Raw genomic sequence first — 22,718 nt, 5'->3', positions numbered from 1 at the left:
TGCTGTTAAAATCAGACTGCCTAAAATCAGACATACACCCACCTACCCCTACACTACTGTGACAATTTTGTGTTTGACCCACAGCTGTGGGCCAGTTCCAAGCAGCATGGCAACAAGGCCATGTAATCTGAAACCAACACACCATCTCAACCACTTGAAAAGTATTGAGTCTTCACACACATGTAAGCTATGCCACTTTGTAGATTTGCCACTGCAGATCACCTAAATGAAGTTCATGGACCACTTGTGGTCTGTGGGTCACATTCTGGAAACCCTTGCTCAAATCATAAAAACCACATACCAACTTGGTGTTTTTTTATCAATTCTTGCAGCATTATTTCATGACAGGACCCTAGGCTGTTGTGCAGAGGTGGTGGAATCTTAGGTTTTCACATAATTCCTAGGAACCTCCATGGTAACAGGCAATTTTGGAAAGCAGTTTTTGACAGCAGCACCCCATTCATTTAGATAGGGGGTGTATTGCATCAGTTTGAGGAGTGGGAATCTTTCAAACAAAAAATCCCACACATGTATTCTAAGGTGCAATGGGATAATCACACAGAAGATTACATCACGTATGTACTGGAACCTGCCCTTCAACTGGGATTGAAAGGGAGACGTTGAAACTTATTTTGGTATTGCCTCCTGCCAATAAAAGATCCTGTTTCACTTTCACTGTGGTAACCGATTGAAATAGCAACAGACTTATTTATCAGAAGAATGAATATGGTAAAGAACATGTTCAGTACTGCTTCCAGGATAGTGATTTAAGTTGCCTTTTGTACTTTTGTATTGAATTATTCCAGTAATGTTTCACCACAGGCTGATAAGAACAAACCACAAATTACGAGTTTTTCCTGTCCACAAAAATATTGACTCATTTTAATGAGCATCAAATGGCATGAAATGTACAAATATAGGATATAATTTTTACTTTGAACACTTACTTGTTAAGATACATAACAGAAACAGATATTCTGTGTAAGAAATCACACCTGAAAAGAGCAAGGCAACAAATCACTTAAATTATTTCTTCAGTCATAGATCAATAGCCACAGAGTAAATAATGGGGTTTGCCCATATCATAGTCCCTTTCTATGGCAACTCTACAAACACACTGGAACTCCTTCATCTGCAAGAAGCCTCTCTTGGCTAATGTGTTATGCTAGATATACTATATATAATTATTTATTTAAGAACATAAGAAGAGCCTCCTGGATCAGGCCAGTGGCCCATCTAGTCCAGCAATCTGTTCTTACGGGGTCAACAGGATTTGGAAGCCCACGAGCAGGCTCTGAGTATAACAGCATGACTGTGTCCACCTGCAATTCCCTGCAACAGGTATTCAGAGGCATGCTGCTACTGACAATGGAAAAAGTACAGTGGAACCTCGGTTTACGAACACCTAGGTTTACAAATTTTCGGTTTACGAACAACTGTAACCCGGAGGTAAGTAACCCGAGGTGTCCGAGGCCTACGGAGGCATCCACAGAGGCATCAGAGCGAAGGCCCGGCCTCAGCGAAGGCATCGGAGCGTCTGCGACTGGGCCACAGCCACGGAAGCGCTCCCATGGCTCTGCGAAGGCCCAGCCTCCGTGGAGCCATGGGAGCGCTTCTGCAGCTGCGGCACAGTCGCGAAGGCCCGGCCTCTGCGGAGGCATCGGAGCGCTTCTGTGGCTGCGGCCCAGTCGCGGATGCTCCGAGATGTTGGGACGCGGGTGGCGCTGTGGTTTAAACCACAGAGCTTAGGGCTTGCCGGTCAGAAGGTTGGTGGTTTGAATCCCTGCGACAGGGTGAGCTCCCGTTGCTTGGTCCCTGCTCCTGCCAACCTAGCAGTTTGAAAGCACGTCAAAGTGCAAGTAGATAAATAGGTACCACTCCGGCGGGAAGGTAAACGGCGTTTCCGTGTGCTGCTCTGGTTTGCCAGAAGCAGCTTAGTCATGCTGGCCACATGACCTGGAAGCTGTACGCCGGCTCCCTCGGCCAGTAAAGCGAGATGAACGCCGCAACCCCAGAGTCATCTGCGACTGGACCTAATGGTCAGGGGTCCCTTTACCTTTACCTAGATGAGATGTTAGAGATTCATGATAATTTTTTTACACCTTTAAATTTCTTTCTTTAAAGCTGCTGCAAATTGGCACTGGAGGAGTGTGCTCCTTCCCCCTCTGTTTCTCTGATGTACCTCTCCCCGCCACAGAATTTTGCTTCTTTAGAAAAATATACAAATCCAATTTTAAAGTACGCTATTCTGGCAAGTAAATACTCAAAATGGGTTACATTGATTTGACTTCTGCCCAATCACATTTTTCTTCTTTATTAATGCCTCTGTCATAACTAATTTCAACGCCTTATTACAAATACCTTTTATATAAATTACCTGGAAAGAAAGCAACATGCTTACCCAGATTCAAGTGTATTGAAACTTAACATACATTTCAGCTTAAAAGAGCATGCACCACATGAACTTATTGCTTAACAGTCCAAACCCTCAAAAGTGGATTGCAGAATCCAACAACTGTTAGAAAGTTTTTTTTTCTTTTACCTCCCATATGCTCACTGCCACAAAAATGAAGAAGTCAAACTTGCACAACTAATCTAGCCTGCTCATTTAAGCCACCACACTTCTGGCATTTATTTTTTTCCACTGAAAGTCTCAGTCACCTAACGATTAATGATCTTTCCACACCATGCTTATTCATTCTATTTATTCATTGCACCACAAACAATGTTGTTCACTCTCCTTCAGACCATTTGCCTCCAAAGGGCAGGGCTCCCCCTGGCTAGAGAGGCCTGCCAAAGTACCCAGAGTGTGTGTGCACACAAAGACCCCCTGACTTTAAAATGTTCTATTTAAGTCACTTTACTGGAGACCAATGAATGAAAAGTAGCTCTTGTGAAGTAGGTCCGGCAGACAGGAACACAGCTATCTAGGAAATCTCAAACACATTCCTGCTTTTTGTCAGTACTAGTATATTGCATCCTATAGACAGATAGTTCTGGATGAGTGCTCTTGCTGTTCTGGGAGAGAGATTCTGGAAAGACTGCAGGCAACAGAGAAAAATCCTGTGGGCAAATTACACCTCAGTCTGCTGAAGGCAGTACTATTCGTTTAGGTAAAAGTTATTGCGGTGGCAAATCAGCACAAAACAGTAATAGCTAGTGTAAGGGAAGATCCTGAAAAGGTAAAGGGCAATCTAAGGCTCAAGGTAAATACTGTTGTGAGTTTGTGGGTGCCAGATTCCCCTGTGTTATCAGTTTCTGGGTGCCAGACACTGAATTCAGCCAATGGTCAAATATAAGCTAGGCCAGTTTCCTGATGAGGAAATCACATTGAGTGATGAGCCATTAGGGAAGTGAAAGAGAAGGGGCCTCTCTCAATTCAAGAATCAGTTGTAGCACAAAGTGTGAATTTGAGGGCAAATTCCTTTTGTGAATTTGTGAAAAAAAGGTTTGTGAAACCTTTTGTGACCTAAAAGGTAAAGGTAAAGGACCCCTGACAGTTAAGTCCAGTCGCGAACGACTCTGGGGTTGCGGCACTCATCTTGCTTTACTGGCCAAGGGAGCCAATGTTTGTCCGCAGACAGTTTTTCTGGGTCATGTGGCCAGCATGACTAAGCCGCTTCTGGCGAAACCAGAGCAGCGCGCGGAAATGCCGTTTACCTTCCCGCTGGAAGGTATATCTATTTGCACTGGCGTGCTTTTGAACTGCTAGGTTGGCAGGAGCTGGGACTGAGAAAAAGTGAGCTCACCCCATCGCAGGGATTCGAACCGCAGACCTTCCGATCGGCAAGCCCTAGGCTCAGTGGTTTAGACCACCTAGAGGCTGTAAAACAAGAGAAAAAGCCATGCCTGATTCCTGCTTGAATCAAAGGCTTCAGCTATGGGAGAAACAAGACCCTTTTTGAGGTGTTGATGCTGTGACCCCCTTCATCGTAGGCTCAGGTTGCATATATGTGTAAATAAACCACGTATCCTAAAGACTCCGCAGATTCCGCTGTGCCTCATTTTCAAAGGAAACACAAAGCCTGGATAAGCACCTGGAACTCTTGGAATATCACATTCTATAAAACGTATATTCCTCTGTACCTTTCTCTTGGAGGTTACGAAAGAGTTTTGACGACCCTTTCCAAACTGGTGGAGTTTCTACAAGTATTTGATTCAATTCCTGTAAAACAGTAATTAAAAGAAAGTAGACTTTCTATGTGATAAAAAGGCTCAATAAGGCTGCAATCCTCTACAAACGTACCTGAAAGTAAGTACCCTTGAACTCATTGGGACTTACTTCTGAGTAGATATATACCATATTACACTGCAGAGAGGAAAGGTTGTGGCAAGAACTCGATTAAATCCCATGGTACTTGGAAAGTCTAGGTTACAACAGCATGCAAAGGTTTAATCAAGTAGAATGATGGAATGCAGATTACATATACAGTCGTACCTTGGTTCTCAAACGCCCCAGAACTTGTACGTTTCAGTTCCCAAATGACTGAAAACCAGAAGTGAGGGTTCCGGTTTTGAAACATTATTTTGGAAGCCGAACATCCGACGGTGCTTCCGCGGCTTCTGATCGGCTTCAGGAGCAGAAGTTGAACGTTTCAGAAGTCAAACGGACTTCCAGAACAGATTCCGTTCGACTTCCGAGGTACGACTGTAATAAAAATATGCAATATATAACACCTCATTCATTCACATCAACAATATGAATTGGCTAATATTATCATCCCCATAAATTGAAAATGAGGGAGCAGCTTGCCTAAGGTCACCAATCTGAGTTACATCTCGGCTGGGAATTGAAAGAAGGGCCCTCAGCTTTTGACTCTTCGTCACTACACCACACCAGCTCACCCAATACTGAATACTTTAATGTCAATCTCTTTACACCTATGAGCTATTTATACCATTCAAGCAAAGGGAAATACTTCAGACATTCCTCGCAAGATACAAAGTAACTGTAGATAGTAAACACGCATACAAAAATTACGCACATTGAGGCAAATCCTAATTCTTTGTTGTGCAGAATTGAAGCTCACCTGTTTTGAAAGAGACTTCCATTTTCTTGTCCCTAAAATGAATACAGAAATAATTACTCACACAAAATATTCAATAGCACAGGAACATATGAGCTGTCCTATCGATCGAGGAGATGGCTGTTATCTAGTTCTGCATTGACTGCGTTGGCTCTCCAAAGTTTCAGGCAAGAGTTTCCCACAGCCCTACCTGAAGACATCAGGGACAAAATCCGAGACTACATTGGCTGCACAAATTATTACTGCAAAGCAAAATAGTGGTCGTTTTTTAAAGCTAGTGCTAGGTCAGGGGTTGCTAACTTGTAACGCTCCTGATGCCGCTGAACTACAACTCCAATCATCTCTGAACACTGGTCATGCTAGGTGGGGCAGATGGCAGTTAAAGTCCAACAGCAACATGGAGGCTCACAGGTTCCTGATCTCTACTAGAGAAGGTTTCTAAATCACAGGAGATTTTATACCACCCAGTACTCATCCAGTTGCTATTATTTTTGTTTACATAAACCATTTTTAGACTGCTTTTTCAGCAACTCAAAACAATTAACAATTAATTTAGAAACACTAGTTGGATCAAAGCAACAATCAAGCAAAACAAAAAAGGTTATCAAATAAGCACAAGAACATTAATTCATCCTGGAGACCTTAAGAACTGCCTTCTCCAATATGAACATCCGAAGACCTGAAAACCTATTTGGAAGCCCTTGTTTGTGTCCTCATGCTTTCAATGGTGAGGTGGCAGGTGACATAACCACCCTTGCTGTTGTGATGCCTGACTGCATGACCCCAGACTGAGACCCCAAAGTCTGGCCGCAACTGCACCATTGGTAGCACTCCCCTTTGAAATGCCTTGACCAGGAAGGTTAGCCTGGAACTGTCTTTTGTCTTTTATTGCACTGTGCTGCTTTTATTATGCTTACATTATTATTATTATTAGTAGTAGTAGTAGTAGTAGCAGAAGTAGAAGTAGTAGTGGTGGAAGTAGTAGTAATAATTCATAAGTTTGAGTTTCAACAGGCTGAACGGCAGAACAGAAATCAACCAAATGTACAAAACAAAAAGCAACAAAATTCAAACCCCAATTGCCGAAAAGAGAGACATTTTACTTCCTATCCAGAATGCAAAAAAGAAAAAGTGGGTTTCCAAATATCCAAAAGCAAATGGTTTTATGCTTCCAGATCTTAGGAATTATAACTAGAAAGACCCATACTGCCACCTTTCTCTTTCACTATGATGGAACACCAAGCAATCCTTGCTGACCTACGCTCAATTGGAGCATGAGCTAATATAGGAAAAAGCAGCCTTTCAGGTTTGTGGATCCCAGGCCATGGAAAAGCTTTAAAGGATTAAAATCAGCACTTTAAATTGAGCCCAGAAGCAGATCAGTCAATTCTTTAGTGTTAATAGTTTTTCTATACAGAAAAGTAAAAAAGAGTTATTACTGTTTAAATGACTTTTGTGACCTTACTCTTCCTTCAAATTGCTTTTCAAAGTCCACCTTTTCCACACAGCCTTGGACTTATCCCTTTAATCCTCATTCCCTTCTTTTATCATATTCCTCCCTCCCTACTCTTGTCTCTTCTCCCCTACTTTTGGTTGCTTTCCCTATTGCTTATTTTAGATTTCAAGAACCCTAGGGAGAGGGTTCTGACTAGTTTTTCCCATGCAAAACACATTATACAAACAATAACATCAGCTTAAAAGTATCTTGCATAGTAAATTTTAGTGTGTCTAACAGGGACCATGAAACCAATATTATTTCCATTTTTAATTTTTACCCTTGATTTCACAAAGCTCAATGGTTTAAAGTTTGAAAATATCAGTACCAATATACAATTGTAAATACTTGGGATACCTAAAGTGAGCCCACACAAAAGGGAAGCTATACTTTAATAAAAAAAATCTGGAAGACTGCATATGGACATTCAGTGTAGCAAACGCATTGGTGGTGGATGCAAAGGAAATTGATCAAAACATCAAACAAAAGCAGTTATAGAAGCAGCACACACAGAGAAATTTATTTATTTATTCACACATGCCTAGATTGAGTGCCCAGGTGGTGAGGGTTGGCTTCTTACTAAAATGCTGGTCTAGCTCAATAAAGTTCTGGAGATTGCTCTGCAGAACACATATTTGGAACGACTCAGAAACCACACCCAGGAAACAACAACAAACTATGTATACTTACTCTTTGGTTCATCAATTGAAACAGACTGAATGAAGTCATATGGTGTCATAAAGAGCTGCCCTTCAAATTCTAAACTGGCAAACATGCGAAATCGCTGCTCCCGGGAAGTTGCATAAAGATCCAGCTCTTGAAGATCTGGTCTGCTTTCTGTGCCCTTTTAAAAAGACAAAAGAAACCAAGAGAGTGTTAGCTGTTTTGTTGACAGAGATCCTATATGCTCTCACCCACAGTTTAAACTGGCTGACCTCCCTCTCACCTTCAATCCCACAACACAGGTTTTTTTAAATCATAGACTATATATTTCATTTTCTTAACTCCCTCTTATAGTTTAAACCTACAGCTGAAAGAAATGTGAGTCATATGCATGTATTACTTTACTATAAAAGTAGCATCTATTACAGAGGACATATCAACTATTATGCCCTATCATAATGGGTTTGTGGTTTGGTTTAGTACTGAGCTAAAAAAGCCTCCCTCCTTTTCATGGTGCAATAAAAGTGGGGAAATTATTATTTTTTGTCCTTTTTTTTGGTGAGTAGGTGGGGGGGGGGAAGAGAAATTTATCCTACTTTTAGGGGGACTTATATATGATATAGGGAGGCAGGTGGCGCTGTGGTTAAACCACTGAGCCTAGGGCTTGCTGATCAGAAGGTCGGCGGTTCGAATCCCTGTGACGGGGTGAGCTCCCGTTGCTTGGTCCCAGCTCCTGCCAACCTAGCAGTTCGAACGCACGTCAAAATGCAAGTAGATAAATAGGAACCGCTACAGCGGGAAGGTAAACGGCGTTTCCATGTGCTGCTCTGGTTTGCCAGAAGCGGCTCTGTCATGCTGGCCACATGACCTGGAAGCTATACGCCGGCTCCCTCGGCCAATAATGCGAGATGAGCGCGCAACCCCAGAGTCGGTCACGACTGGACCTAATGGTCAGGGGTCCCTTTACATTTTATATATGATATAGGTATGAGTAGGCAGTAGGGTTGCAGCCTTTCTTTTCATAATAAAATTGTTTTGTTAGTTCAAGTGGTGGCAGAGTTAAATAGCCAGCATTAGTTGGTGGGATCCCTCATTGAGTATAGTTCGGGAACCATGCCATGCCATAGCATTCTTTCCAGAAGGATTGTCAGCAATAAATAAGTATACAGTATACATATTTTAAAGGCTATTTCCTGTTGCTTAATGCAGCTCTACCACTGCTTAGCCAATCCATCCCTGGAAAATTATTGAGAACTTTCTCCCAACTCGCATAAGAAAGAAAAATAATTTCAGTGCTGTTTTCACCCTCCCTGTGCCTTAAAAGGTCCACTGTGTTATATTTTAAGGGGTAGTCAGGAAACTTGCCAACAAATCATGCTGCCATGTTTTGGCCAGGCTTAATGACTTAAATGGAACTAATCTCTTTCCCTCCATAAAGCAACTTGCAAAGCAGGGCAGAGAAAGAACTTGCCTCCCACCATGTATAAGCATTAGGAATGTGTGGTGCTATGTGTGGTGTTCTGGAACAAAGATGGCAGAAGTGTGCCCAAGTCATGCAGATTCAAACGTTTTCACAAAACATAATGGAAATCACACCTGACACATCATGCAATGAGATCCAGGAAAGGACAAAAGCACTGGTGAGGTAATGGGTAAGAGTCAATAAGGGTCCAGTTTCTATTCTTACTTTTGGAGATTATCTGATCCAAATCACCTAGTAATTAGCGGCAAACCTCAAAAACTTTCATGAAAGCATATCCCTATCAAAAGATGTTAAGACTTTTGTTTACTAATCTTCTTGGCAATCTTACAGTGATGTTGTATCATGTTATAGCTCAGCACATTTACAAAACTGGACACAGCCATTTCTTTCAAGCAAACCATCACAAATCTCTAATTAAAGCCATTTTCTTACCATTACGAAAAGTGGATTTTAGAGAGAATGTGTATTTCTATGCAAAATCTGGAAGCTAACTACAACAAATTATTTTGAAATTAATAGGAAACACTCATGTTGGAAATAATTTAACCTGCCTTCCAGAAGAATTACGGTACCAGCATTGTAGCAATAGACAGAAAACAGCTAACATCTTCAGACATCAAATCAAGTCACTTTTCCCAGAACAAAGCAATTCAATGCTTTCTTACTCAGAAGCAAGCCCTGCTGAATTTTATCCTGCTTTCTTCCAGGACAACAGCCCAAGCATATCAATATTATTAACTTTTTCAACGTATATAAATGAAGTTCAAAAACCATTTCATCAACCCAGCTGTAGCTTTATTTTAATGTCCTTTTAATTGTACATTTATGATTATTTGTGTTCATACTGCCATCAGGACAGTCATCCATGATCCCACTTCCAACACTATTTGTGTTTACAGAAGTTGTGACGCAGCAATACTGCTTTATTTACGGTACCTACCCTACAACTTGTGCTGGAATCCCATAACTTTTTAAACCCCAGGTGTTCTGGGGTGGTTTTTGTTCAACATAGTGGCATTGGAGAAGCATTTCAGAGCAAGTAATAATAAGAAGGAAGTAATAATAAGAAGGAAGTCCAAAACAGATCCACCAACAATGCACTATTATTGTGTGAAGAACACATTGCAGAACACCCGCTGTAGAAACCACCAGGCTGGAAGAGCCTGTGTGATTTACAGTGATTTGTTGGAACGCCCATAAAAGATGTTTTCAAAAAATGTAAATATTCAAATGTACTTGTTCTGCATTCTGCTGCATCCTAATCTTGCCTCAGGCAAGGCAATCCAATGGGCCTACCATGTTCACAGCTGGCTTCTGCTGTTCTGCCCAGGAGGCAGGCGCAATCCCCGGCGGCCGCCTCTCCTCTAGGCGCAGCAGTTGGTGGCCGGAGCGCTTCTCCAGCCCTTTCCTGCCACTGCACAGGACTGGAGAAGGGTGCGGGGCGGCCGCGAAGGAGCTCGAGTCGGGATGGGGGGACGGATGGGGACCCGCTTGGCAGGTTTGCAGAGGGCGCCACAGACCTGGGGTGGGCTACATGAGCTCTGTGGGACCCTTTCCTCTCCGGGCCCGGAGGCGGAGGCGCGCTTTGGGATGGGAGAAGCCACGGAGAGCCCTTTTTATCTCTGCGCCCTCCCTCTCTTTGGGGAATCACCGCCGCCCCCTCCCTCCGCAGCCGGTTGCCTGGCAACCAGCCATGAGTCATTGGAGACCCCGGGATGGAAGGAGGGGAGAGGGGAGGGAGGAGAGAAATCCCCCAAAGGGAGAAAGAGGGGCCGTGAGAGGAAAAGAAACCCTCTAGCCCTGTCCAGCTTGTCCGGAGGGAAAGGTGGGTATGGGGGGGCGCTGGAACGATCCCTGCACCACGGTGCCAGACGCTTAAGACGGCCCTGTGCAAGGGACACAAAATTACAGTGCAATGATTATTATTCTGCTGAATTTTACACTTAATATGAAAAAGGTAAACACTTTGTGACTATAAAACAAAAATCCTTATGAAATTATCACTTCCAATTTTCAAGCCAAGTTCTTACAACTTTTATCCAAGTTTACTATAAAGGGTTTCTTTTTATTTTAAATGAGCAATTTTCACATTCCTTGATGCAAAGTCAGTTTGTTTGAAATTAGTGTGATTCTGTACAAATGAAGGAAATGAAGGAAAAGAAAACAGTTTTTAAAAAGCTGTGCTTTATGTGGCCTCAGGCTAACATACTATGCTCCCAAGTAGATAAAAGTGGTATAATTTTGTTTGCGTGCTGGGTGGCCAAAAGGTTAAACATCAAATTCTTAGTGTGGGAAAATCCCAAAGCAGGCAAAACTGTTTTGGTACTTAGCAAACCCTGGAGCAGAATGTACTAGTTGTCCAGCTACGGTATGTGATTTTCTAGCTACAGGATTTTATATAAATATTCTAAAAACACAAAAAGTATAAATATCTATAATATTACATTTTCTGTCATAATTTAAAAAGGGGAAAGGGGGATTGGGTCAGATACGTCACAGTTCTGGTAGTTAAGAATCCTTTTCCAAAAACATTTGACCATACAAAGTTGCCAAACTTTCAATGACTTTATGGTAAAACACATCCTGCACCCAAAATTCTTATTGCTGTCAAACTTCTACCAAACAGTATTATGTGGTATTGCAATATATTCACTGTCACATTAAAAAAAAAGGTAAAGGACCCCTGGATGGTTAAGTCCAGTCAAAGGCAACTATGGGGTTGTGGCACTCATCTTGCTTTTAGGCTGAGGGAGCTGGTGTTTGTCCACAGACAGCTTTCAGTATGGCTACTGTACTACAAATCCTATAATGAGATACTTCTTGCCTACATATTCACACGTGAATGTGAAAAATCCAAGGAAAAAAGCTGACCTTAATTTCAGCAGATCAAGATTTCACCAGAGTACTTATATATTATGATCAAACCCTGTATGTACATAAAAAGATAAGGAGTTGATTTGGACAAAATGCTAAACCATCATTTTACTTCCCTTTCTCCTCTTGGCTGTGAGGAAGAAGCTTTTGCTTTTGCTTAACCACAGCTTCCTTGATTGACCAGGGGCACACAAGCTATGGTTAATCTTATGCGTAGTGAAAACAAGCCAACATTATAGTTTATGAAGCTGGAAGGCTGTGGTTAATCAAAATGGAAGGGAAAGATTCCAATCTCTTCCATGGGGCTGTGCTGAAGAACAAGAGGGGAATGTGTAAACCCAAAGGGAAGGAAAACTTATTCTCATAATGCTAAACCATGGTTTAGTGCCACCTCCACCAACATGTCCACCAGATGTTTTGGACTTCAACTCCCATTAGCCCCAGCCAGCACAACTGAAAATTGCCACTATTACTACAAATCACAGAGAAGTCACCTTAGCTCTGTTTTGTATCTTCACTAACATTTTATCAGGCTACTTCCCCCTCCCTCAGAACACGCTCCTAACCTTTTTTTCTTTCATTATCTCTACAGTATAAGTTATATAAAGCACCTGGTAAATGTTTTAGGATTTCTATAAAATGAATAAACATGGTAAATCATCAGATTAGGAGGAGGAGAGGTGTTTCATGCTTTCATCCCAGATTTTTCAATACCTTTGGGTGTATCAATGTGAAATCTAGAAGTGTTCTAACTATGCTACTTCAGTAGCATTCCTGAAACCCTTCATAGCCTTCCTGACCTGGTTGGGTACTCTTATTTCTACAATTTCTCTGTTCCCAGAGTTTCATTGAATTTACCCTAAAGAGTACAAAGCAGAGAATCCTTATTGCTTCTAATGGCTGTACTTCCTGCATATTTATTATACTACTCCCTAGCTCCCATCAGAGACAACTTTGATTTTATTTATAAAAATGTTTGTCTCCCAGAACTTTTTTCTTCTAAGTAGGCGTGTAATGTAACAAAGTAGACTGATGGATGCATCCCTGCTGTACTCTCCAACATGTAGACCTCACAAGAAACAGAAACATAGCCATATCAGTCTGTTGCAGTGACAAAACTGGGAAGTCTTTTGGCAAGTTGTGTTTCAGAACTGTAAAACTTGAATATGCAAGAATTCATAAACATACTTAGATCTGCACATTAGGAAAAATGCTTCCAAAATAAAAAACAGTAAGGTACACAGCAAATAGAGAAACTTAGAACTGCCAAGAGTGTCTTACCAACTGTAATTCAAATGATTGCTGCTGCCACTATTTTTTTCTTCACTAACACTTTTTCTATAGCGCTAAACGCTATAATGCGGGCTTGCCGATCAGAAGGTCGGCAGTTTGAATCCCCGTGACGGGGTGAGCTCCCGTTGCTCGGTCCCAGCTCCTGCCAACCTAGCAGTTCGAAAGCATGTCAAAGTGCAAATAGATTAATAGGTACCACTACAGTGGGAAGGTAAACGGCGCTTCCGTGTGCTGCTCTGGTTCGCCAGAAGCGGCTTTGTCATGCTGGCCACATGACCTGGAAGCTCCCTCAGCCAATAACGCGAGATGAGCGTCGCAACCCCAGAGTCGGTCACGACTGGACCTAATGTTCAGGGGTCTCTTTACCTTTACAGGCATTTCTCCCTTAATGATGCTGCCTTAATGCATATGTGATTGGTGATCATGCACAAAACAAGATGAGGCTGTACCCAGATATAACCTTGGGAGACCCAAACTTAATAGCATCTGATCATGAGAAACCAAACCTCGCTCTCTTTTTTATCTACTCCATGAAAGTAGAACATTGCTGAAATTTTAGCATTGATATAAAGGTTGTTTATAATTTTTTAACCTTTAACAAGTTTTACAAAATTATGAAGTTAATGAAGCTGTTCAAACAGAACATTAAACATTACACTATATACAAAGTCAGAACAGTGTCTTTCAAGCTCTTTTGGATGCACATTTATTGATTATATATTTAAAACCAGTAAATCACAGTTTATCATTTTCTATGCAGTGCAGGCTTAGATCAGATAACAGATCTCAGGACATGATTGACCTTAGATCATTCTTTATCCTTTTTAGTCTAGAACATGATCTTTTGCAAGTACAATTTGTAAACATTAACCCAGGAACAATCTGAAAATTGCTTCCATATTCAGAAGAGCTGTCCGATTTTTCTCCTGGAATATTATATGACACATATCTTGGTGGCTGAAATTTTCTTTTTCAGGGTGAGTTTGTTTGATGGATAGGTGAAAGAATTCAATGACTAGACTAACGTCAGCATCTTTTGGATTCTATTGCATCAACACCATTTTGAATCTGTTCCTTGATTACTTGCGGGTTCACCAAAAATGAAAAATCGTTAGCTGTACTCCTGTACACTGTTGCTCTTCTATCTAGGTTGGCTTCAGGAGCATCAATAACAGGGATAAATGAATTTACCCTAAAGTTGTCTCTTGGAGAAAGTTCATTTGAGGCTTCAGGTGCTGTCCCATCACTGGTACAGTGGTACCTCGGTTTAAGAACTTAATCCGTTCCGGAAGTCCGTTCTTAAACCGAAACCGTTCTTAAACCAAGGCACGCATTCCCTAACGAGGCCTAACGCTGCCGGTGCCCTTCCACCATTTGGATTCCGTTCTTAGATTGAGGTAAAGCTTGCAAACCAGGACACTACTTCCGGTTTTGCGGAGTTCGTAAACCGAATCATTCGTAAAATTCGTAAAATCATTCGTAAAATTCATTTATCTCAGTTTAAGGAGATACCACTGTATATAGTTTTTGTACTCTCTGTCTTTTTTGACATTTTTGGGGGGCAATCTTGTGCTTTACAGTCATACCTCAAGTTGCATCTGCTGCGGGTTGCATTTTGCCCGGTTACGAATGCGGCGGACCCGAAAGCGCTCTATGCGAACGGCACCCTGGAACAGATCGGGTCTGCAACCCGAGGTACCACTGTATATCCAGTAGAGTAAATTTTACTTGCTATTGAATTTCATCAAAATTAGACTGAGCGTTTGATATGAACTGCAAGAGTGAGCTGTAAATATTTCCACATATGCTCAGTGAAATTTGGAATGCCTTGCTAACTTTATGAAATTGGTCTAGCAGCAAATGTGTCCAAAGGTGAAGCATTAAAATGAATTCAAATTCTTCCATTTTCTGCAGATCATATACTGTATGATTGTAAGCATTTTTGTTGCTGTTTAGTCGTTTAGTCGTGTCCGACTCTTCGTGACCCCATGGACCAGAGCACGCCAGGCACTCCTGTCTTGCACTGCCTCCTGCAGTTTGGTCAAACTCATGTTGGTAGCTTCAAGAACACTGTCCAACCATCTTGTCCTCTGTCATCCCCTTCTCCTTGTGCCCTCAATCTTTCCCAACATCAGGGTCTTTTCCAGGGAGTCTTCTCTTCTCACAAGGTGGCCAAAAGTATTGGAGCCTCAGCTTCAGGATCTGTCCTTCCAGTGAGCACTCAGGGCTGATTTCCCATCTTGTGTCTGATAAATGTTGAATAACTTTTGACTCAAGAGACAAGAATCAGCATTGTCCATCTTTTTGTAGAAGCTGGGAGGGGAAAAAAGCTCTTTTATTGTGGCAAGAAAGTCACTGCATCCAGACAGGAATCAACTGTGGTTTGTCCAACTAGATTTAGGGAATGTCCAATGCATGCAATAAACTCTGTAAACTTGTTCCTTTCTAGAACTTTTTGTTGAATGCTGTTATACTTTTCCAGCCATATTGGCTGCATTGACATATGGTTGTCCTCTACATTCACATTTCAAGTTCACTGACGTAGTTAAGTATCAACTCACCAGTGTGAACTTTCAGAATTCAGAAAGTGTTAAACTGATAACCCATCTCTAGAAAAAACGTACCCAAAAATGACAGTTAGTTGATCAACACGGGAAACACCAGGGGTTGAACTGACTGATAAACTAAAATAACCTGCTTGTTTGATGTCGCTCAGTATTGCTTCTTCAACGGTATTAGCCACAAACTGGATAACCTCTTCACATATGGTTTTCGATAAGTATAATGGCTGACCAGAACCTTTATGTGAGCACACGGAAAAGGATTGAATTTGACAATTAACTCAAGCAATCCAAGAAGTTACCATTGTTTGATTAATCAAATGTTTCATCATCTCTCCTAAATGCCAAACCACATTCTTTCAAAAGAGAAGTCACTGGGATAACTCACTGAAGTACGTGTCTCCAGTAATCCTGCTCTGCTCTGATTTGATCTTTGAGTTTTGATGTCAGCATTTGACCATACTTTCTTGTTAAGTATGTTAGCATCAAGTTCAAATGATTGTTTCCTGTCAGAATGGGATAGTAATGATTCAATATAGATTTGTAGCTCTTTATACAGAAGTAGCATCACTTAGTTTTGATGTAACAGTTATACATTGCTGTTGTTGTTGTTTTTTACTATATCTTAATCTTAATTATCATTAATGATAATCTGTAAATCATTTTGAGGGTTTTCTTTTTAACAACAAAACCATGTATAAATTTTATGAAATAGATGAATAAGTAATATGCCTATTGTAGAAAACTTAATATGTCAATTGCATAATACAATCTCCTTCCCAGATTATCTATGTTGATACAGTACTCCACATGGACCACTTCTAGACAAGCCCACATAACAAATGCTAAGTCAGAACTGCCCAACTTGGGGTTTACAATTACATGGATCGCACCTTATTTAGCATGCACAAAATTGTGACTGCTTCTCTTGTAAAATCAATAAACATTTTTTTAAAAACCTGGCTTTTGACAAACATCACGTTAACATCTGCACAATAGCCACTGTTACACGTGTATCGAATTAAATATTAATAGCTCCATTATTGTTGTAAGAATCACCAAATACATTGTGATGTCAACAGGACTATTCCTGAACTGCCCTGGGTATTCATATTTGTATTTACTACATTGACAAGAATCTGGACATGCTGTCATTAGCTACTAAGCTTTTTAAATGAGTAACAGATCAACTGGCAACTTGATAACCTTTCTTTTGTTTCTGACAGTGGGGAAGAAATGTAACAAAAATAATCTTCCAGGCAAACTTCTTTGCTGGTTGTCAAATTCCTTCTTAAAGTAAAAAAGTGTTGGCTGTCCCAGTGTGGTGGAGAGTATGGAAGACCATTTCAAAACACAGTTAACGTCTTACACAGACAACATTTCGTATAACAGAAGCACAGAAAAAACCACTCATGGAGCGTACACGTGTCTATTTTGCTGTAGTACAAATGCACTAGGTCAATCAAAGCATCCCACCATGTGCAGGTGTAATGGAGCAAGCTCGTGGGAAGGAACATCAAAGAGATCATCCAAAGAGGCTGTCTTTTGTCTTTTCCTTTAAAATCAAAGGAGTTGCATAAACCACTCTGGGAACCTAAAGAGGTGGGATGAACAAAACCATACACACAGGCTCCGCTTTATATTGGGGGGAGGGGGGCAAAATACGTAGCAAACTGCACGACGAAGCAGCTCCGCTTGACAAACAAGGAAGGACCGTGCCAAGAACAAAAAGAAGAGCTTCGCCAAGGCCGCTTGCAGCACGAGAGCGGCGGCGCCTGCTGCCGACGACGCTCCCGCCCTCTTGCAGGCCGGCGGCTGAGGAGCAGGCAGTCGTGCAACAGGTAAAGCGCTCGCCTCAGCCGCCGCCTGAACTGGGAGCTGAGTTTGGGCACAGAGCATCCCCTAAGGGCACCTGTTCTGCAGAGTCCCTCTTCCTGAAGAGACACCTACCGTCGTATCCTTGGCAGCGGCCGCCACAGGGATGGGCAGCAGCGCGCGGGCCTGGCCGGCCTGGCCGCTTCGTCCCTTCTGCCGCTGCTGAGGTGACGGCCGACGCTCGTAGAAGCGCTGGCAGACGAACCAGGCGAGCGCCCCGCCGGTAGCGCCCGCCGCCGCCGCGGTGCCCAAGCTGCTCAGCGGCGCGGCGCTGCTGCCCGGCGGCCGGGCCCTCACACCCCACAGCTGCCTTCGGTGAGGCAGCTCCGAGTCGCTGCCGTTGCCGTTGGGGAGGCGGCAGCGACGCCGCCTCAGGAAACCCCGCAGCGCTGCCATAAGTGCCGGCCCGGCGGACTTGACAGAAAAGAGCTACGCCGCCGTCGTTGGTGCGCCGCCGCTGCCGCCGGGGAAGCCTCGCGAGAGTGTTTTTTTCTCCCCGAATCCCCGTTATTGCTCCGCCCCTATCGCTCCCCTCCCTCAGGTCTCACTGCCCTTTCTCCAGACTAATTACTCGCCTCAGGCCACAAATACGTACAGTGATCAGTCCCTTTCCCCTTCACAATTGCTGGTTTTGAAGGGACCGGCAGGTGCAGGCAGCCCTAGACGCGTCTACTCAGAAGTAATCCGCACTGATTTGGAATTAAAGGGACGGGTGTGGGATTCAAACGGAGGAAGCGGGGCTTCTGCGCCTTTAATAGCTGGGCAGAAGAGAGAATGTCAGCAGGTGCAACTCGACAAACCTGCTGAGATTCCTTATTCTGAACAATTGTTAATGGCACAGGAGCCCTGTTCTCTTTTTCACTTGGTCATCGCCTAGCAGGACTGTAGTGTGTTCCCAAACCTGGGTCTCCAGTTGTTTCCCCCCTCCCAGACTACAATTCCCATCATCCCTGACCACTAGTCTTGCTAGCTAGGGATGATGGGAGTTGTAGTCCAAAAAAACCCAGCTGGCGACCCAAGTTTAGGCAACACTGTTTTAGAAGAAGTAATATTGGAAACAATGCGGATTATAAATTCTTCAGGTCATGTTTAACATAGTTCAATCACCAGCCATATATGCCCTACCTATTCTCTTCCCATAGTGTGTTAAATTTCCAGACCCAATTAAGAACTGCAGGATTGGCTAATTTGTTCCTGCCAAGGTGATCTATTCAGTGCAATGCTGCTGCCAGATGCCTCTGGAAAGTTCATATAGAATTTAATGGTGACATTCACCTTCTGCTGTTCACTATCTATCATCTAGTCATCAGAAGTACTTTCCCCCAAACATGGAGGCTCCACCTGCCTGTGATAGCTAGGAGCTGTTAGGAAAAACTGCTCATAAATCCGTCACCTTGCAATATTGGGAAGGTTTCTTATTAGCAGTTTTCCCCTTGTTGCCCAATGTTAAAATTTTCAAACTGACTTGGAGTACGAGATTTACATTTATCACTTCCAAACGTGTATGAATCAACAGATAGCTGTGCTGCTTCTATTTCCTTGAAGTTTGAGTCTTCAGTCGAGAAGTTAATGAATTCAGTTAGCACCTGCAGGCTAATCTTTCCAATTGGGGAAAAATGCACATCTGTATCTACTTATGTCTGAATATGCTCCTCAGACCCTCCCACTGAGATGTTTGTTTAAGAACATAAGTTCATTTTAATCACATAATATTTTCAATCAAGTTGGAATTTTATACTATTACATGCCTAATGCATATCTCAGAAATGTAACACTGTAAAGCAAAGGTTCAACTGTCATTGTTGGAAACTTCATTGGAAAACTACTGAACAGGCTTTCTAATGCATCTTATATAAACAAAATTTTATTCAGACTAAGTAAGCAATGAGATAAAAAGCATATGTAACAATAAATATGAATAAATATTATGAATCTATGGGCTTTCAATCAGGACCTCAAGTAAGTGTTACATTCGTGTTTTCTCTAAATCTGAATTTTTATTGAAAGTTTTCAACATACAATACAATAAAAACCAAACTAATCTAAATAAAAATAGAGAAGAAATTCTCATGTGATTTGCTTTGAACTTTCTCTCCATAAGCCACTGGGATGATGACATATCCTTGCTATAGCCAACATGGGTTGACTGAAGAAGTCAATGTGGCTAGATGAACAAACACATGGAGAGACAAATAGATCCACAACTGCCAATACTGGACATTGCATTTTCTTACTAAAAAATGGCTTAGCAGCCTGTGTGTAGATGTGTATGATTTTAGTGGCTACAAACAGTGAGCTGCCTCCTGCTGGTATCTTCAGCCCATAGCACATGATGATCCTCTTATCCTTGGGTCCTGAAGCTGTTTGCCTACACACCCATGCTCACTTGTCCTTCCTGGTATTGCTGTGATCTCATGTGCTTTTCCATACAGCATTCAGATAAAAGTTGCACAGGCAGTAAAATTTAGTTTAGTTCCAAAGCAGTGAAAGTCCCTAAATTATTGTTATAGGAACTCAAGAGTGGCTTGTAAGAATCATGTGGTCTGAGCTGGGAGCAAAGGCTTGATTACTGAATCCCTCCCAAGGTGACACCTTCAGGACAGCTTACTCTATGACAGTGTTTCTCAAAGTTGGGTCCCCAGCTGTTGTTGGACTACAACTCCCATCATCCCTGCTAGCAAGAGATGATGGGAGTTGTAGTCCAACAATGGCTGGGGACCCAAGTTTGAGAAATACTGCTCTATTTTATTAACCCCTGCATGCATTAATTCAGGGGTAGGCAACCTAAGGCCGGATGTGACCCAATTGCCTTCTCAATCCGGCCCGTGGACGGTCCGGGAATCAGCGTGTTTTTACATGAGTAGAATGTGTGCATTTATTAAAAATGCATCTTTGGGTTATTTGTGGGGCATAGAAATTCGTTCATTCCCCCCCCCCCCAATAAATATAGTCCGGTCCACCACATGGTTTGAGGGACTGCCCATGGCTGAAAAAGGTTGCTGACCACTGCTAAATAGACTTAATCATGTTGGTTAGATGAGGTTAGTTACCCCACAAGCAGAACAAGGAACTATCCCATGGGGTTAAAGTAGTTACAGCAATATATACACAAAGGGTTAGGGGGTTGGACTAAATGATCCTCAGGGTCCCTTCCAGCTCTACAATTCTATGATTCCTCTGTTGCCTTTCAGATGTCAGGTTTTGATCTTGGCATAGGTGCATCTGTACACTCTAGTAACACCAAATTTACTACCTACTATCCTAAGAAACTGTCACCACTTCTTAATCCCATTGAGATCATGGACATAATTTTGATGGGATGTGACACTATCACAGCCCTAAGTATCTCAGCTATCACTCCATATTTAAGGAGCTTCTTTCCCAAGGACTATTTTCTTTCTGCACTGAAAACGGCACCAAAACGTCTTTTAAACAATATGCTGTTTTTAGCAAGTGTCCACGTACTACATTTGTCTATTGCAAACCATAATACTTACTTGCTTTGGGAGTTTAAAAAACAAAACCTGGATCACCTATATATTTGTTCAATAGCATTGAAAGTGCTGCTCTAGGAAGTAAAGGGGAAACGATTAGATTGTAGAGTATACTTAAAGTAGAGTAAGGAGTTCTTGCAAAAACACTCTTCAAATATATTTAACTTCCCATGATAGCAAGACAGAATGAGCAAAAATATACATACATATTGGTGTTATCGTTTCCCGTCACATGACGGGACTGCAAAAGGCAAGGTGAAAATAAAGCCCTTATCGTGTTTTCCCCAGTACTTGATAAAATGGCATAACTGCTTCCAAACTCAAGACATGAAAGGCTGAGCTTAAAAGAGGTCGGTTTGTTTAGTATTTCACTTTCACTGCTATTCTAACCCTCTTCATATTTGTTTTAAGAGCATTATATTGTGCTTTCAATAAATCTGACTAACAAATGATACTTTTAGAAAAATTATTGGTGTGGGTTAATTGCATCACGGTGAGATTTCTATACATAGTTTGCTATCCAATGGGGAGGTTGGATTTGCTAATCCCTCAGCTTCTTCCAATCTTGTGATTCTGGCCAAGTTTCTTACTAAGGCAGGAGAAGTATAGGCAAGGTTCAGATTAGCCCAGATTCGGTCTTATTTTAAAGACTGTTGAGCTGGAGCAGATCAGGGGGCCTGCCTCCTGATGCTATATCATCTATTACACACATAATCCTGCAAACTGGATGGCTATCCATTCATGTTCCAGGCTCAACTGAAATTTCTAGTTTTGACCTAATTTGACCTATTTGCCCCAATATCCGTAAAAGACTGCCTCCGTACACATAGCCCATCATAATCTCTTATAAAGCAGCAAAAATGCATTCTTCTTCATCTCACCAATTTGGACATCAGAGGAATGGTTCCTTTTCACTACAATAGAATCACCACTGTTCAAGTCTTACCAAGAACTCAGCCTGAACTTCTCTTGGAAGTCTTAAGATTATTCACTTTGAAGTGGTGTGAAACTCAAGGATATGTTTTATGGAATCTGTTTTCTAACTGGACAGTGTGTATGTTCTCTCTCTAGAAATGGGTTGGGCTAGAAGTATGAATGAATAAATGAAAGGTTTAAACCAAATCTTAGATTAGGATGATCATCAACATCACAGTGCCATCCATGTAGGTCTGTAGCAGACGAGGAAAACAGCCCCTGTGCCAGGAAGCCTCTAGTCTAAATATATGATCTTAAGGCACATATGACACCCAGGGATGGCTGTGGGCAGGATTCCTGCATTGCAATGGGTTGGACTAGATGACCCTTGAGGTCCTTTCCAACTATGATTCTATTGTGACGAATATAGGACTCCTTTGAGTTGTTTATGACTCAATTAGGAGCCACTAATTACCGCCCGGCACGCTTTCTCTAGCGCCTCTGCTCCGTAGACCCGGGCTGGCAGTAAAACACACACAGCAGAGTTCTTCTTCTTCTCACACACAGCGGAAGCTTGTATAGCCGTTGGATAAAAAGCCTCTTAAGAACACACAGAGTCCAAAGTGTTCTAATAACTACTGGAGTTTATTCTACAGAGAAAATAACAAACAACCTGGTGAGAGCGCAGACATCTTGCGACCGTCTCCCAGGCAAAAAACGAAACCAACTGATACACACAGAAATACTTCTAGTACATTCTGTAACATGATATCTTCCTCAGTGGTCAGGTGGACAGTACACAGTTAACTCTTTGGTTACTTGTTACTCCTCACACCCCCTCTCACCTGAACACTGGGGATAGCGGGTATCCAAACTTACCCCAAAACCAACCCTTCACAGAATTCCCCATGCCGTTGGAAACTCAAGGGTTTTGTGAACCCATCTGCTAGGTTCTCCTGGCTTGGACAATACCTCAACTTTACCAAGCCTACCTGTATGCTCTGACATACGTTTCGGAAGCGGATGTCTAAGTGTTTG

General features: G+C 42.1%; 1 protein-coding gene across 5 annotated transcripts in view; it reads right to left on the bottom strand.

Moving 5' to 3' along the window:
- MICU3 (mitochondrial calcium uptake family member 3) overlaps nt 1–17,763 on the bottom strand; it is a 49,740-nt gene extending 31,977 nt beyond the window's left edge. For 2 of the 5 annotated variants that reach the window (XR_009558172.1, XM_060278823.1), the window contains exons 1-5: nt 17,347–17,757; nt 7,213–7,366; nt 5,031–5,062; nt 4,087–4,165; nt 948–995 (exon numbers count right to left, since the gene is read on the bottom strand). Coding sequence is in view for 4 of the 5 variants with exons in the window: in XM_060278823.1 (XP_060134806.1) it covers nt 948–995; nt 4,087–4,165; nt 5,031–5,062; nt 7,213–7,366; nt 17,347–17,667 (634 nt within the window). In the remaining variant the exon portion in view is untranslated. Of the gene's footprint in view, nt 1–947; nt 996–4,086; nt 4,166–5,030; nt 5,063–7,212; nt 7,367–17,346 lie in introns of all 5 variants that reach the window. The other 3 variants (XM_060278822.1, XM_035112137.2, XM_035112136.2) reach the window with 3 other exon arrangements.
- Nucleotides 17,764–22,718: the final 4,955 nt, after the last annotated feature.

The sequence above is a fragment of the Zootoca vivipara genome, chromosome 9, assembly GCF_963506605.1.
Source record: "Zootoca vivipara chromosome 9, rZooViv1.1, whole genome shotgun sequence".
Taxonomy (NCBI): Eukaryota; Metazoa; Chordata; class Lepidosauria; order Squamata; family Lacertidae; genus Zootoca; species Zootoca vivipara.
Note: the sequence above shows the minus strand (reverse complement) of the source record. Positions and strands in the feature narration are given on the sequence as shown.